The following is a 12030-nucleotide window of genomic DNA, read 5'->3' as shown; positions in this document are numbered from 1 at the left end:
AAACTGCAGTTTCAGTGCAGCTTCAAAGGGCTCTACATGATCCCAGCCGAGGAATAAGGGTCTTATCTAGCAAAAGAATGTCATTTTCTAAAAAAAAATACAAATGTATATATTTTGTAACCACAAATGCGCGTCTTCCACTAGCTCGATTTCACGCATTACGTAGTCAAGTTGGAAGGACCTTACGTCACCTACGTCATGTGTAACCTTTCCAACGTGACTACGTAATGCGTGAAATCGAGCTAGTGGAAGACGCGCATTTGTGGTTACAAAGTATATACATTTAAAACATTTTTAGAAAATGACTGATTGTTTTGCTAGATAAGACCCTTAGAGCCATTTGAAACTGCCCTGAAACTGCAATTTGGACCTTCAAGCCGTTTATAACACGTTCAACCCGGTCCCATTGAAGTCCATTATATGGAGAAAAATCCTGGAATGTTTTCCTCAAAAATCTTAATTTCTTTTCGACTGAAGAAAGAAAGACATGAACATCTTGGATGACATGATGGCAGTGAGTAAGTTATCAGGAAATTTTCATTCTGGAAGTGAACTAATCCTTCAAACATTACTAGCTGAGGTGTCATGCTTTTATTTTAATTTTGTCAAATTCCAGTTACATTTCTACATTCAAATTAAGGTTAACAGAAAAGGAATCATAATAATTTGCATTTGATGAGGAAGTTGAATTAAATTCAAATAGATTTATAGAACTTTAATTTTAGCCGACTTTTAACTGTAATTTTCTTAACAAAATCTAAATAGTGGCATGACAACCTTAGTGAAGAAAAATATACTAAAATGTATTTGAAATAAAAAAGAAATTGTGCTAAGTATACTACAGATACATTTACATATTTATGTGCTTAATAAAATACCCTGCAGTTGTACTTTTGGTATACTAAACTGGTATACTTAAAGTCTGCTAAATTGGAACATCTCATTTTGGCCTTAATGCACTTTAATTGTGCAGAAGTAGTGCTGAGGTCTAACTAAAGTCTATACTTTAGTTAGTATTAACTATAAGACTATACTACATAAGTATCTTTGATTGTGCTAAAGTGGAACATTTGCATATATATATCCTTATTAATAGTGATATTAAAACACATTTTAGGCATAATATTAAGAAATGTGCATTGTGCACTAAAGAAATACTCCAAATAAAGTTTAATTATAATTTTATATCATTAAGTCTTAAGTGATATGCCAATAAATATGTTAATGGATTTGAAGTATACTTAGTATGAAATAAAAAATTTAAAAAAATAAATTGACAGTTTTTTTTACTAGGGAAAACCTTGTAAGCAAGTTTTAAAAATGTTTTTAAAAAACTGTAGGCCTGAAAGATAAATCGATATTTAGTTTATTTATCATATTTAATAAGTGTGCACTGGGAGAAAGAATTAATTTCTCAGAATGAATTAATTTGATATTTAAAATATCCAATTCAACTTTTTGTGTGAACGTGAAATATTTGTTTGTGTGCAGCAAAGGATATCCAGACTCTACATACCTTACTCGCTTGTGTGAGGCACTGGTGGCTCATGGGATTGAAGGAGTACCTGCAATTAGTCAAGATCAAGTCAAATCCTGACCTTGAGAATAACATAAGACCACAAATAATATTTTTTATATATTTCCTTCCTAGAAATGTAAATCAAATAGCAATCAATGTAAATCAGGATCTAAATACTAAAACTGATTGTAAAAGATTACCTAATCGTTTTATTTTCATTTTTATGCAGTATTTCTGTTAACAGTTATTTGTGGGATTTTTTGTTTTGTTTTGTTTTTTTATACTTTTATACTCATTTTAGAGTTCCTTTGTCATTCTATCATGTTTTTTATCTTTATCGATGTAGTGTCAGAAAGGCTCAACATAATGCTCTGTATATTCTGAATCAGTTGAGTATAATTAAACAAAGATCTTGTTTTAGAGGTTGTGTGTTTTTTTTAGTCACTAAATTCAGCCTTCATCAGCCCAGCACATCTCTGATCTGTCAAATTGTTTCATTTAGTCAGGCTTTTATGTGTGGTATGAATATTGAATCTGTGTATTATTTTGTTGTAAAACCATAAGGAAGGTGCATCATAATATATAATAGATTTTGAGTAAGCAGAAGGCAGCTCACTAGATTTTTTTTTAATGCCCTATATCCACAATGCTATAGGGCATTATGGCTAATGCAAGGGTGTTCTGAATAATTTCTAGCTGGTTATCTACACTAAACTCTTTTCTAATATTACCTTCTTAATTATAGCTTTGGTTGAAATACTTAATATTTTATTTGTAATTCATATTTTGATTTTACCTCAAAAAATAATTGGTGGACCCCCAACTGAATAAACTTGCTTAATGATATGACTCATTTGTCTGTAGGCTGAATAAAATACTTTCCAGTAAAATGAGTTTTTACTGTACTGTATATGAATCTTATCAATATTTTCCTTCTTTCAACTGTATTAAAAACAAGCACAGCAACATTCCTGCTCTTTTTCCTCATGTGTCAAAAGGAATCTGAGCAACAGTGTTTTCTCTACCTTTCTTTTTTGAATCTGTCCTAATATAACAGATGCTGGAGATTCGCTCAGCTCTGAAGACTCTGTGGACGGCCTCCATCAGGCAGTACTGGGATCAACAAGAAGAGACAGGGTACAGCTGCCCTGAGTGCAGAAAGACCTGCTCTCTGACTGCTACAGCTATCAGGAAATGTAAAGAGACAGCTTACTAATTTCACCCGCAAACAAACCATTATGTCGAATGTAGTGTCTGCAGGACAAAATCCAACTGAGCGATAGACGGACGATAGATAGACAGACAGACAGACAGACGATGATAGATAGATAGATAGATAGATAGATAGACAGACAGACAGACATAGATAGATAGACAGACAGACGATAGATAGACAGACAGACGATGACAGATAGACAGACAGACAGACGATGATAGACAGACGATAGAAAGACAGACAGACGATGATAGATAGACGATGATAGAAAGACAGACAGACGATGATAGACAGACAGACAGACAGACGATGATAGACAGACGATGATAGATAGACGATGATAGATAGATAGACAGACGATGATAGATAGACACGATGATAGACAGACAGACGATGATAGATAGACAGACGATAGATAGATAGACAGACAGACGATAGATAGACAGACAGACAGACAGACGATGATAGATAGATAGACAGACGATGATAGATAGATAGACAGACGATGATAGATAGATAGACAGACGATGATAGATAGATAGACAGACGATGATAGATAGATAGACAGACGATGATAGATAGATAGACAGACGATGATAGATAGATAGACAGACGATGATAGATAGATAGACAGACGATGATAGATAGATAGACAGACGATGATAGATAGATAGACAGACGATGATAGATAGATAGACAGACGATGATAGATAGATAGACAGACGATGATAGATAGATAGACAGACGATGATAGATAGATAGACAGACGATGATAGATAGATAGACAGACGATGATAGATAGATAGACAGACGATGATAGATAGATAGACAGACGATGATAGATAGATAGACAGACGATGATAGATAGATAGACAGACGATGATAGATAGACAGACAGACAATGATAGATAGACAGACAGACAGACAGACGATGCTAGATAGATAGATAGATAGATAGACAGACAGACAGACAGACGATGATAGATAGATAGACAGACAGACAGACGATGATAGATAGACAGACAGACAGACGATAATAGATAGATAGACAGACAGACAGACGATGATAGATAGACAGACAGACAATGATAGATAGACAGACAGACAATGATAGACAGACAGACAGACAGACAGACGATGATGGATAGATAGATAGATAGATAGATAGATAGATAGATAGATAGATAGATAGATAGACAGATAGAGTAAATGTTCAGCATTTGTTTAAAACAAACTGTAGATATTGTCATAACATATTAAACATTATCAGTTTGTACCCTCTGGGATGTTATTTTCCCTGCATCTCTACTCGACACCCAGCCAGCACAGAGCCGACCCCCACAGTCCTCTGCTTTCAGAGCAGAAAACCTGCCTTTAGCAGTATTCCTGGTCACTTCACTGCATTGTTTTCATCAAAATGGCTGAGCTGAGAGATCTGCTGCTCCAAGAGCAACTTGGCGGTCCTGCAACGATTCCCTGATGACAGAGTTTCTGCATGGCCTGCATCAGCAGCTGCTGGCATTACAAAACAAGAACTTTCTCCAAGGCCTGTAGTTGTGTATGGTTAATATAGTGGATAACGTTATTTGTGAAGAACTGATGGTAATTTGTCACATGCTGTTTGATATTGTTACCATAAATTGAAGATTTTAATGGTTTAAAGATATAGCTACATTGTTTTTATAAATTCTTCTTGATTGTATGTAAATATACACTATGCACTCGATTATAGTGTAAAACTGAAATATGTTTGCAACTTAACTGTAATTTTACTTGTAAGCAACTAGTTAATAGTGAGAATATATGGATGATAATAGTAAGAAATGTTTCTTGAACATCAAATCAGCATATCATAATGATTTCTGAAGGCTCATGTGACACTGAAGACTGGAGTAATGATGCTGAAAATTCAGCTTCGCCACCACAGGAATGAATAACATTTTAAAATACATTCATTTTTAATATATCAATATTACTGTTTTAATTATTTTTGACCAAATAAAAGCAGCCGTGGTAAACAAGACATTTCTTTCAAAAACCTTTTCAAAACCTTACTGATGCCAAACTTTTGAACAATAGTCTTAAAAAACATTTAATGAGGCTTATCTTTAACATTTTTGTTGTTGTGTGTGCATATCCATGCATATATAATATATATATATTATTATTATTATTATTATTATTATTATTATTATTATGTTATACTATACATTAAGTGGCAAGCACAAGAACAAGGGTGACAACTGTTAAGAAGCTCAAAAACAAGTTAGTTTTGATTTTGTTTCCTCAACATTTTTATAAAAAAATAAATAAAAAAAAAGGAAAATCACTTCATTCTAAAATGTGGGTGAGAAAAAAATAATAGGTATGTCAAATGTTTCGGCTGTAAGTGTATTTTCTCAGGGAAAAGCAATGCAAAAAATACTTTGTGGACAGGGTTGAACCTGTCAAACTGGTTACTGTACTCAAACACATATCTGTTTCTTTTTCTTTCTCTTGCACTCACTTGCTCCGTATGGAACATGATTACAGAGCTTACGATGTGTAGAGAGAGAGAACACTGAATTTATAACAGCTAATTATTAGTTCAGCAAAGTGTGTGAAATGGCAGAGGAGTGTTTTGAAGACCTCAATCCATTTAACTGTCCCATCTGTCTGGACGCACTCCAGGATCCAGTGACGATTCCCTGTGGACACAACTACTGCATGAGCTGTGTTAAAGACTACTGGGATAAAAATGGCAGCAAAGACACGGGTTACAGTTGCCCTCAGTGCAGGAAGACCTTCTCGCCTCGACCGGTCCTCAACAAAAACACAATGTTTGCAGAAGTGGTGGAGCGGTTTAAAAACACAGGCCTTCAGGATTCTCCACCTACACGTTATGATGGAGCTGGACACACGGAAAGAGAAATCTGCACTGCAAAAAACTCCCAAAATTTCAAGATGTGTCCAGAAATTAAGGATTTGTGCTGCAGGGCCCACCTGAGATATCAGAACAATGACTATCCCAGAGAAAAGCGCACAGTTATTGTTGTAAGCGGGGAACCTAAAGGAAACATTTGCTTGCGTCACAACAGGCTACTGGAGTTTTCTTGTCGGACAGACAAACGGTTCATCTGCCCACTGTGTCTTAATGAAGCCCACCCAGGACATGAAGCGTTTTCAATGGCACCTCAGAAGACGAAAACACTAGAGTCCAGTACGACTCTAGAGAAACGAGAGCACAGGAGTAAAGACAAAACAACTGGACATGGGAGGGGACAAAGTAATAAGAGGGCTCATGGCACTGGGCATAGACACAGACACGGGAGCGGACAGGCCCGGGGCTCACATGCTAAAAGAGGGCATGAAACACACCGGCATATAAGTAGTGGACACAGAGGTAATTCACATGGGCACAGTCATGGTGCCGGACACCGAAAGAGACAACTGGGTATCATGGTCATGACAGGAACTGGCACTAGAAGAACCTCTGCAGATAACATTAGAGTGCTTTGAACCTTGATTTTGAGCACAGTGTTACAGACACCATGTTGTTTTCTAGAGGAAAGTTGCTTCTAGATTTAGACATCGACTGAAAACTCACGTCATTTCTTTTGTGAGTCACAGCAATCCATTTCTGGATACATTTAATGTTTATTGTATTATATTACTGAATAGTATTAATTAGTGCAACAATTAAGTTCAACTGCAAGAAAAACCTGACACACCTAAAATAACTTGTACATATAGATGACATCTTACTAATGTGAAATACAACCGGTTTTGAAGAGTTAAGATGTTTCCTGAATGTGGTATCAGATGTTTTTTAACATGTATAAGGGATGTTTTTCTTTGCAGCTGCTTAATTACTAAAATGATTTGATTTTATGACTTGGTTTCAAATGAAATTTCATGACCTAGATAAAGATGAAAAAAAACAAGATTCAAAACAAAATCAATTTATTGCAGTTTGAGAAGAGTCTTGAGAAGAATAGTATTGAGTAAGGAAATTTCCATTACATTTCCTGGCCTAAAATTCCCTGATATTTCCAGAATTTCCTTTTTGAATTAACTGAATTATTTACTGCGTTTATGTTACTACAGTTCAGAGATATAGATATATAATTCAGTATCTTTGTCTTGTTTCTAGCACACTTGTGACAACAGAGTAAGAAAAAACTTAATTTAGATGGAAAACAAGTAGTTCTTACCACATCAGTAAACAGGAATGAATATATATATATATATATTTTTTTTTTTTGTTAAACAAACATCAATTGTTTTCGTGTCAAAATGTCTCTTTTTTAGAATTTTTAGATATTTATAGTGAAAGGCTAGGCAAACATACTATGAAAAAAAATATTTGCTGTGTATAACATATCTTGCGTTTTTTCACCCTCGACACTTAATGTAATATCACACTGGAAAACAAATATTAAACTGATATCCCAGTGAGAACATGTGTTGTGAAGGACGGAACACTGGCTTGTTAAAAACATGTGGAAAACAGATCAGATCAGATCAGATCATGCTACTCTTTTGACATTACCTCAGTTCAGATTGAAATTAAATTCCCTTCAATAAACCTAAATGATGTGTATCTCTCTATAGGCATGTACGGCTGAAGCATGTTTAATAACGACTCTGTAAACACCTCTTTTAGTTATGCTCTTTAATTAGTCCTGGAAAACATGTAAGGCAAAATGGTCACATCACACACAGAAGCGTTATGAACTCTACGGTCCTCATGACCACACGCAGTCCAACCAACCCAGAGTCAAGCACAGAAACAGCAGCACTTCAGATTCTCAAAATTAAATGAAGAAAGATTTGATGGAGGGTTTCAAGAAACAAACAACCCATGGTGCTTCTCTGACGTGTGTGGAGGGGGAAGGAGCATTAATGCTGACGGATAGGGGCGGGGTTTGAATTTAGAACCAATCAGTGAACAGGAACGCAAGCTGGTGCCTCTGATTGGCTCTTCAGTCAAAAAGCCAAGCAGGAAAGTTGGAACAGTAACTTACAGAGTGCAAACGGAGCCTTTCCTGATTCGAGATCTTTCTGAAACGTCTCCAAAGTCACCATGCATCTTTATTAGCGCAAGTATGCATCCGAATGTACATAAAAAGTGCATCAAGACAGTGTGATGTGTGCAGAATAGATTTGCAAGACAAAGATAGACCTGTTACGCTGAGTATGTGTGGGAAACAGTCCACAATGACTCACTGTTTCTCATATGTGCCAGACAAAGAGAAGGCAAATACATCTGCTGTATAAATTCAGAGCTAAAAGCCTTTCAAAGCTTCATTTCATTAGTGGTTTCACTGATGCATAAAGTAATAAATACATTTCACCGTAGGCACACCAAATTGCACTACGTTTGTGTATCTAATATTGTAAACAAAGTCTAGGCGTGATGTGATTTAGCGCTGGTTAAGGCTGCATTTGCAGCAGGAATTCTGCACTCTGCAAACCTGAGGGGCGTTTCCTGTTCTGGTAAAGCTATTGGATTGAGAGACTGAGGAAGGAAGCAGCTTGGCTCGACACGAGCCTCTCTCTGGCTCCCAGTCGCACAATTCCAGATCCACGAGAGACACTCGCACCTGCAGCTGAGCTCATTGTGGAGCCGTTGTGAGCTCCAAAAAACAAACAAAAACAAAAAACGAATTGGAAGAATACTCCAAACCATCATGCTGTAACAATGTGTAAACCTTGAGAGATTTAAAGTGAGCATTCCCAACCCAGATGTCATTGTTTTTGGGTGTGGGTGCTCCGAATGGTCTCTGAAAGGACCCAACGGTGCTTAACGTTAGCCAATGCAGACTGAACTATAGGGACGAAACCGAATGGACAGCCGCTCTGATGTCATAAGTAGGCGAGATGAGTTCCAGAACCGGAATGTTCCTGCTGGATCATCTGGAAATGAAAACACAGCAGGGTTTGCCTGTGAACGGGGCTCTAGGACTAGATGTTAAAGGCATAGTTCACCCAAAAATGAAAATTCTGTGATTATTCACTCACCTTCATGTCATTCCAAAAAAGTATGACTCGTTTGCACAAAAATAAGATATTTTGAAGAATGTTGGTAACAAAACGGTTTTGGTTACCATTGACTTCCATTGCATGGACAAAAATATCTTTTATGCTTCAAAGATAAAGGAAGTCACAGGTTTGAAACGACACGAGGGAGAGTAAATCATTTTCATTTTTAGGTGAACTATCCTTTTAGGATTGCGATTAATTACTGTACATTCACTGAGAAACCAAAAAACGAAAAACAACGAATGGCTTGCAAATGCTTGTGACCCAAAACTGCTTGGAAAACTACACAGACATTAATCATTTGTTCTTTCTGACAGCTGCTGGATCTTTTTTTGGGGGGTTACCTCAGGTCATAGGTTAGAAAATAAGCCTAATTACCTACACATGATACACAAAAGTGCATCCGTAAACAACAGCAGACCTGATCTGGGGGGTTTCAGATCAGTGGGAATGAGATTCCAGCCCTTCAAGGACAGCAGAGCTGAGACGGCCTTAGGGACAAACTACTGTCTACGTGCGTGTATATGCATTCACCTGTAAACATGCATGGAGGCAATCTGGTGTTGGTCTACGACTGAGGCACAGCGAGAACAAGAGGTTTTGCATGGATTCGAACATTAGCGGAAAACAAAAGTCAGAAATCAGTCAGCACCAATAATATTCAGGGCGTAGTCAACCACACACGACAGGAGCGAATTCAGAATCTCAAGATCTTTTACTGCAAGGTCATTTTTGACAAAAACCACAAATGGTAAGGTTTTTTTTTTTTCTTCATCTTTCATTCTTTGCTTTTTTTCTTCAACACAGTAAGCACAGTTATAGCGAAGGTCATGCCTTCACAAAAAAGTTTGGCACACTCGGTCAGGACCAACGAAATCACATGATTCATCACATTTTAGAGGAACTGCAGCTAAGCCTTTTGAACTCAAACTACTGAAATGCAGACCACAAAAACAAAACAAACAAAAAAAAAATCAAACAAAACACAAAAAGGACGGATATTTTTCACTGAAGTGTTAGTTAGAGTCACCATCCAAAAGGAACACAGGAAGAGAACTAGCAGAACACAACAAGAAACTGCAACTCAATCCCTCGGATCCGGAACTAAAAACCGGATCGGGATTCAGTAAATTGGAACACGGTGACTCTTCAGACTAGTATGACTGTTTCACACCCACCCCAATGCATTCTGGGCCTGAACGGTTATCTGCACTCATAGTGATTATGTAAACACGAGCATGCATCAAACAATTCTGATCATCTCCATGCATGTCCAAACACTTGTTTCTTGGATTTAGAGGCCCATAAAGAGCGAGTGTGTTGGTGAGAGAATGAGAATGTGACTGAAACTGAAGGTCTGAGTGAAAACCCAGACGGGATTCAGAGATACGGTGGATCAGGTGTGGAACCGCCATTCCCTATAAGTGCAAGCTGAGTGCAAATGATAGCAAACCAATGCAGGCTGTTCATGGGGGCCGGAATATTCAAGAGTGATGGCGAGTTAGAAACTGACAAAAGAGGACAGAAAGAGACAGTTAAAATGCCACATGGTAGCATAAGGTAGCATGAGGGAGGTAGAGAGACAGAAAGAAAGAACATTTGAATCTAAATCTGACAACAAACCTGAGGACAGACGGTCAAATACATACTCACACACAACAAACGCACATATAAAAGAGGGGATCTGGTTTTGTTTCACAAACACCCACTGAAATGAACCAGACTCACAATGTGAAAAGAAAGAGCGGTCAGCAGGTGTCTTGATTACTTGAATGATAGCACTGCAATGCATTTAAATCACCAGTGGAGGCATTCGATTACTGCTCTCTGAGAAAAAGGAGGGGGAGGAGCCAGAGGGTTTGACTGACATGTCTAAGAGAGGGTGTAGCCACATTCCTAAATGCATTAAAATAAAACTACCAAGGTTTATGGTATAAAAGCTGCTGCTGTGGAGATGTGAGTGGTTGTATGTTTGTGTCCATCTGGGATGTGGGGGTGAGACCTAACTGTCATCCCTAACTAGCCTAACTGCTGTTGCTATGCCAACCACAATGACGAAAAGGGTAAGTGAACGGTGAGAGAGAGAGACAGAGAGAGCGGAGTTAGAAAAGCCAGACGGAGTGGAGATCATATTTAAATGTGAACTGCAGGTCAACATTATCGTGTGGGTATGCCGTCACGGGAACGAGGGGCGGAAAGCATCAGGATCCTGAGGAGGTTCTGGAATGAAAGGCCACTCCTGTCTTTATGAGTCCACATCTGACACAAGCGAAACGATGGGAAAAAGGCTGGGAGAATGCTCTCTATAATTGGTCCTGCTTACCAAGCTAGACTCATTAAAACCCTGGCGCTTGCCCCGTTTTAATGACATGGCACATTGATCAGCTGAAGCCTAAAACACCCTTGTTCATTTTTGGAGTAACGTCAGCGACGTGTTCAGTGCACGTGTGCGCATGAAAGAAGCTTGTTGTCCCTCTCGCCCAATCCCAGACCACCCTGACTCCTCCAGGGGGGTGGCACTTGAGTGCATGTCAGTGAGTCTGGTCCAATGAGGGGAAAACAACAAACAATGGGAGTGTAGGTGGGTGCTCTTGTTTTTGTGTATGCCAAGGTGGGCAGAAAAAAAATCTCTTTCACTTTTGATTACGTATGGCCAATCAAACAAGTGCACCCACTTCAGAACAGAGACGAAAAGGAACAGAAAACCCAATCTCACTGCGGATACACAAACACGGAGGGGTGTAGAGAGCAAACAAGGTGGTTTTTGGTTTGAGTCTACAAAGAATATTTCAGTGGTATACAATAATTTTATAGTGCATTAGTTTGGCAGGAATAACGTTAGAGGATATGGTAGTACGATTTTAAATGGTGCAGAATAAGGTTATTTTGTTATATAATTAAAGACGTTGGTTGAGTAAACACTGCGGTGATATTTATAAAAAGGATAATACCGCCCTAACACGCCTCGGTGGCATGCAGTCATTCGAAATATTTAGAAAGGACACAGCAGAACCAGGAATAAATACTACCGGGTTACTACAGAACAATAAAGTGGTGTGTTCCCTTGGTGTATAAAGTGAGTGAGTGAGTGAGTGAGTGAGTGAGTGAGTGAGTGAGAGAACGTAAGTGGTGTGTAAATTCTGTTGATTGAATGATTGCAGAAATGCAGGTCTAATGTCAGGAATCACCTGGGGTTAAGCTAATTACACTATACACCCCTCCATACACACACACACACACACACACACACACACACACACACACACAGACC

At 38.1% G+C, this 12030-nt stretch overlaps 2 protein-coding genes and 1 long non-coding RNA gene across 3 annotated transcripts in view; 2 read left to right on the top strand and 1 right to left on the bottom strand.

Moving 5' to 3' along the window:
- The window catches only part of LOC107689081 (uncharacterized), a 29008-nt gene extending 27269 nt beyond the window's left edge, over nt 1-1739 (top strand). Inside the window, exon 6 of the mRNA XM_016486986.1 lies at nt 1492-1739. Within this exon, the coding sequence (XP_016342472.1) occupies nt 1492-1597 (106 nt within the window). The 3' untranslated portion in view covers nt 1598-1739. The remainder of the gene's footprint in view (nt 1-1491) is intronic.
- The window catches only part of LOC107689084 (uncharacterized), a 3158-nt gene extending 372 nt beyond the window's left edge, over nt 1-2786 (bottom strand). Inside the window, exons 1-2 of the long non-coding RNA XR_001634301.1 lie at nt 2545-2786; nt 1517-1565 (exon numbers count right to left, since the gene is read on the bottom strand). This is a non-coding gene — a long non-coding RNA (uncharacterized LOC107689084). The remainder of the gene's footprint in view (nt 1-1516; nt 1566-2544) is intronic.
- A 2298-nt stretch (nt 2787-5084) lies between these two features.
- Nucleotides 5085-6278, top strand: LOC107689111 (E3 ubiquitin/ISG15 ligase TRIM25-like). Its single transcript, XM_016487018.1, has one exon. The coding sequence runs from the start codon at nt 5340-5342 to the stop codon at nt 6231-6233; it is 894 nt and encodes a 297-aa protein (XP_016342504.1). The 5' UTR covers nt 5085-5339; the 3' UTR covers nt 6234-6278.
- Nucleotides 6279-12030: the final 5752 nt, after the last annotated feature.

This window comes from Sinocyclocheilus anshuiensis, unplaced genomic scaffold (assembly GCF_001515605.1).
Source record: "Sinocyclocheilus anshuiensis isolate Anshui unplaced genomic scaffold, SAMN03320099.WGS_v1.1 scaffold653, whole genome shotgun sequence".
Lineage (NCBI taxonomy): Eukaryota > Metazoa > Chordata > Actinopteri > Cypriniformes > Cyprinidae > Sinocyclocheilus > Sinocyclocheilus anshuiensis.
Note: the sequence above shows the minus strand (reverse complement) of the source record. Positions and strands in the feature narration are given on the sequence as shown.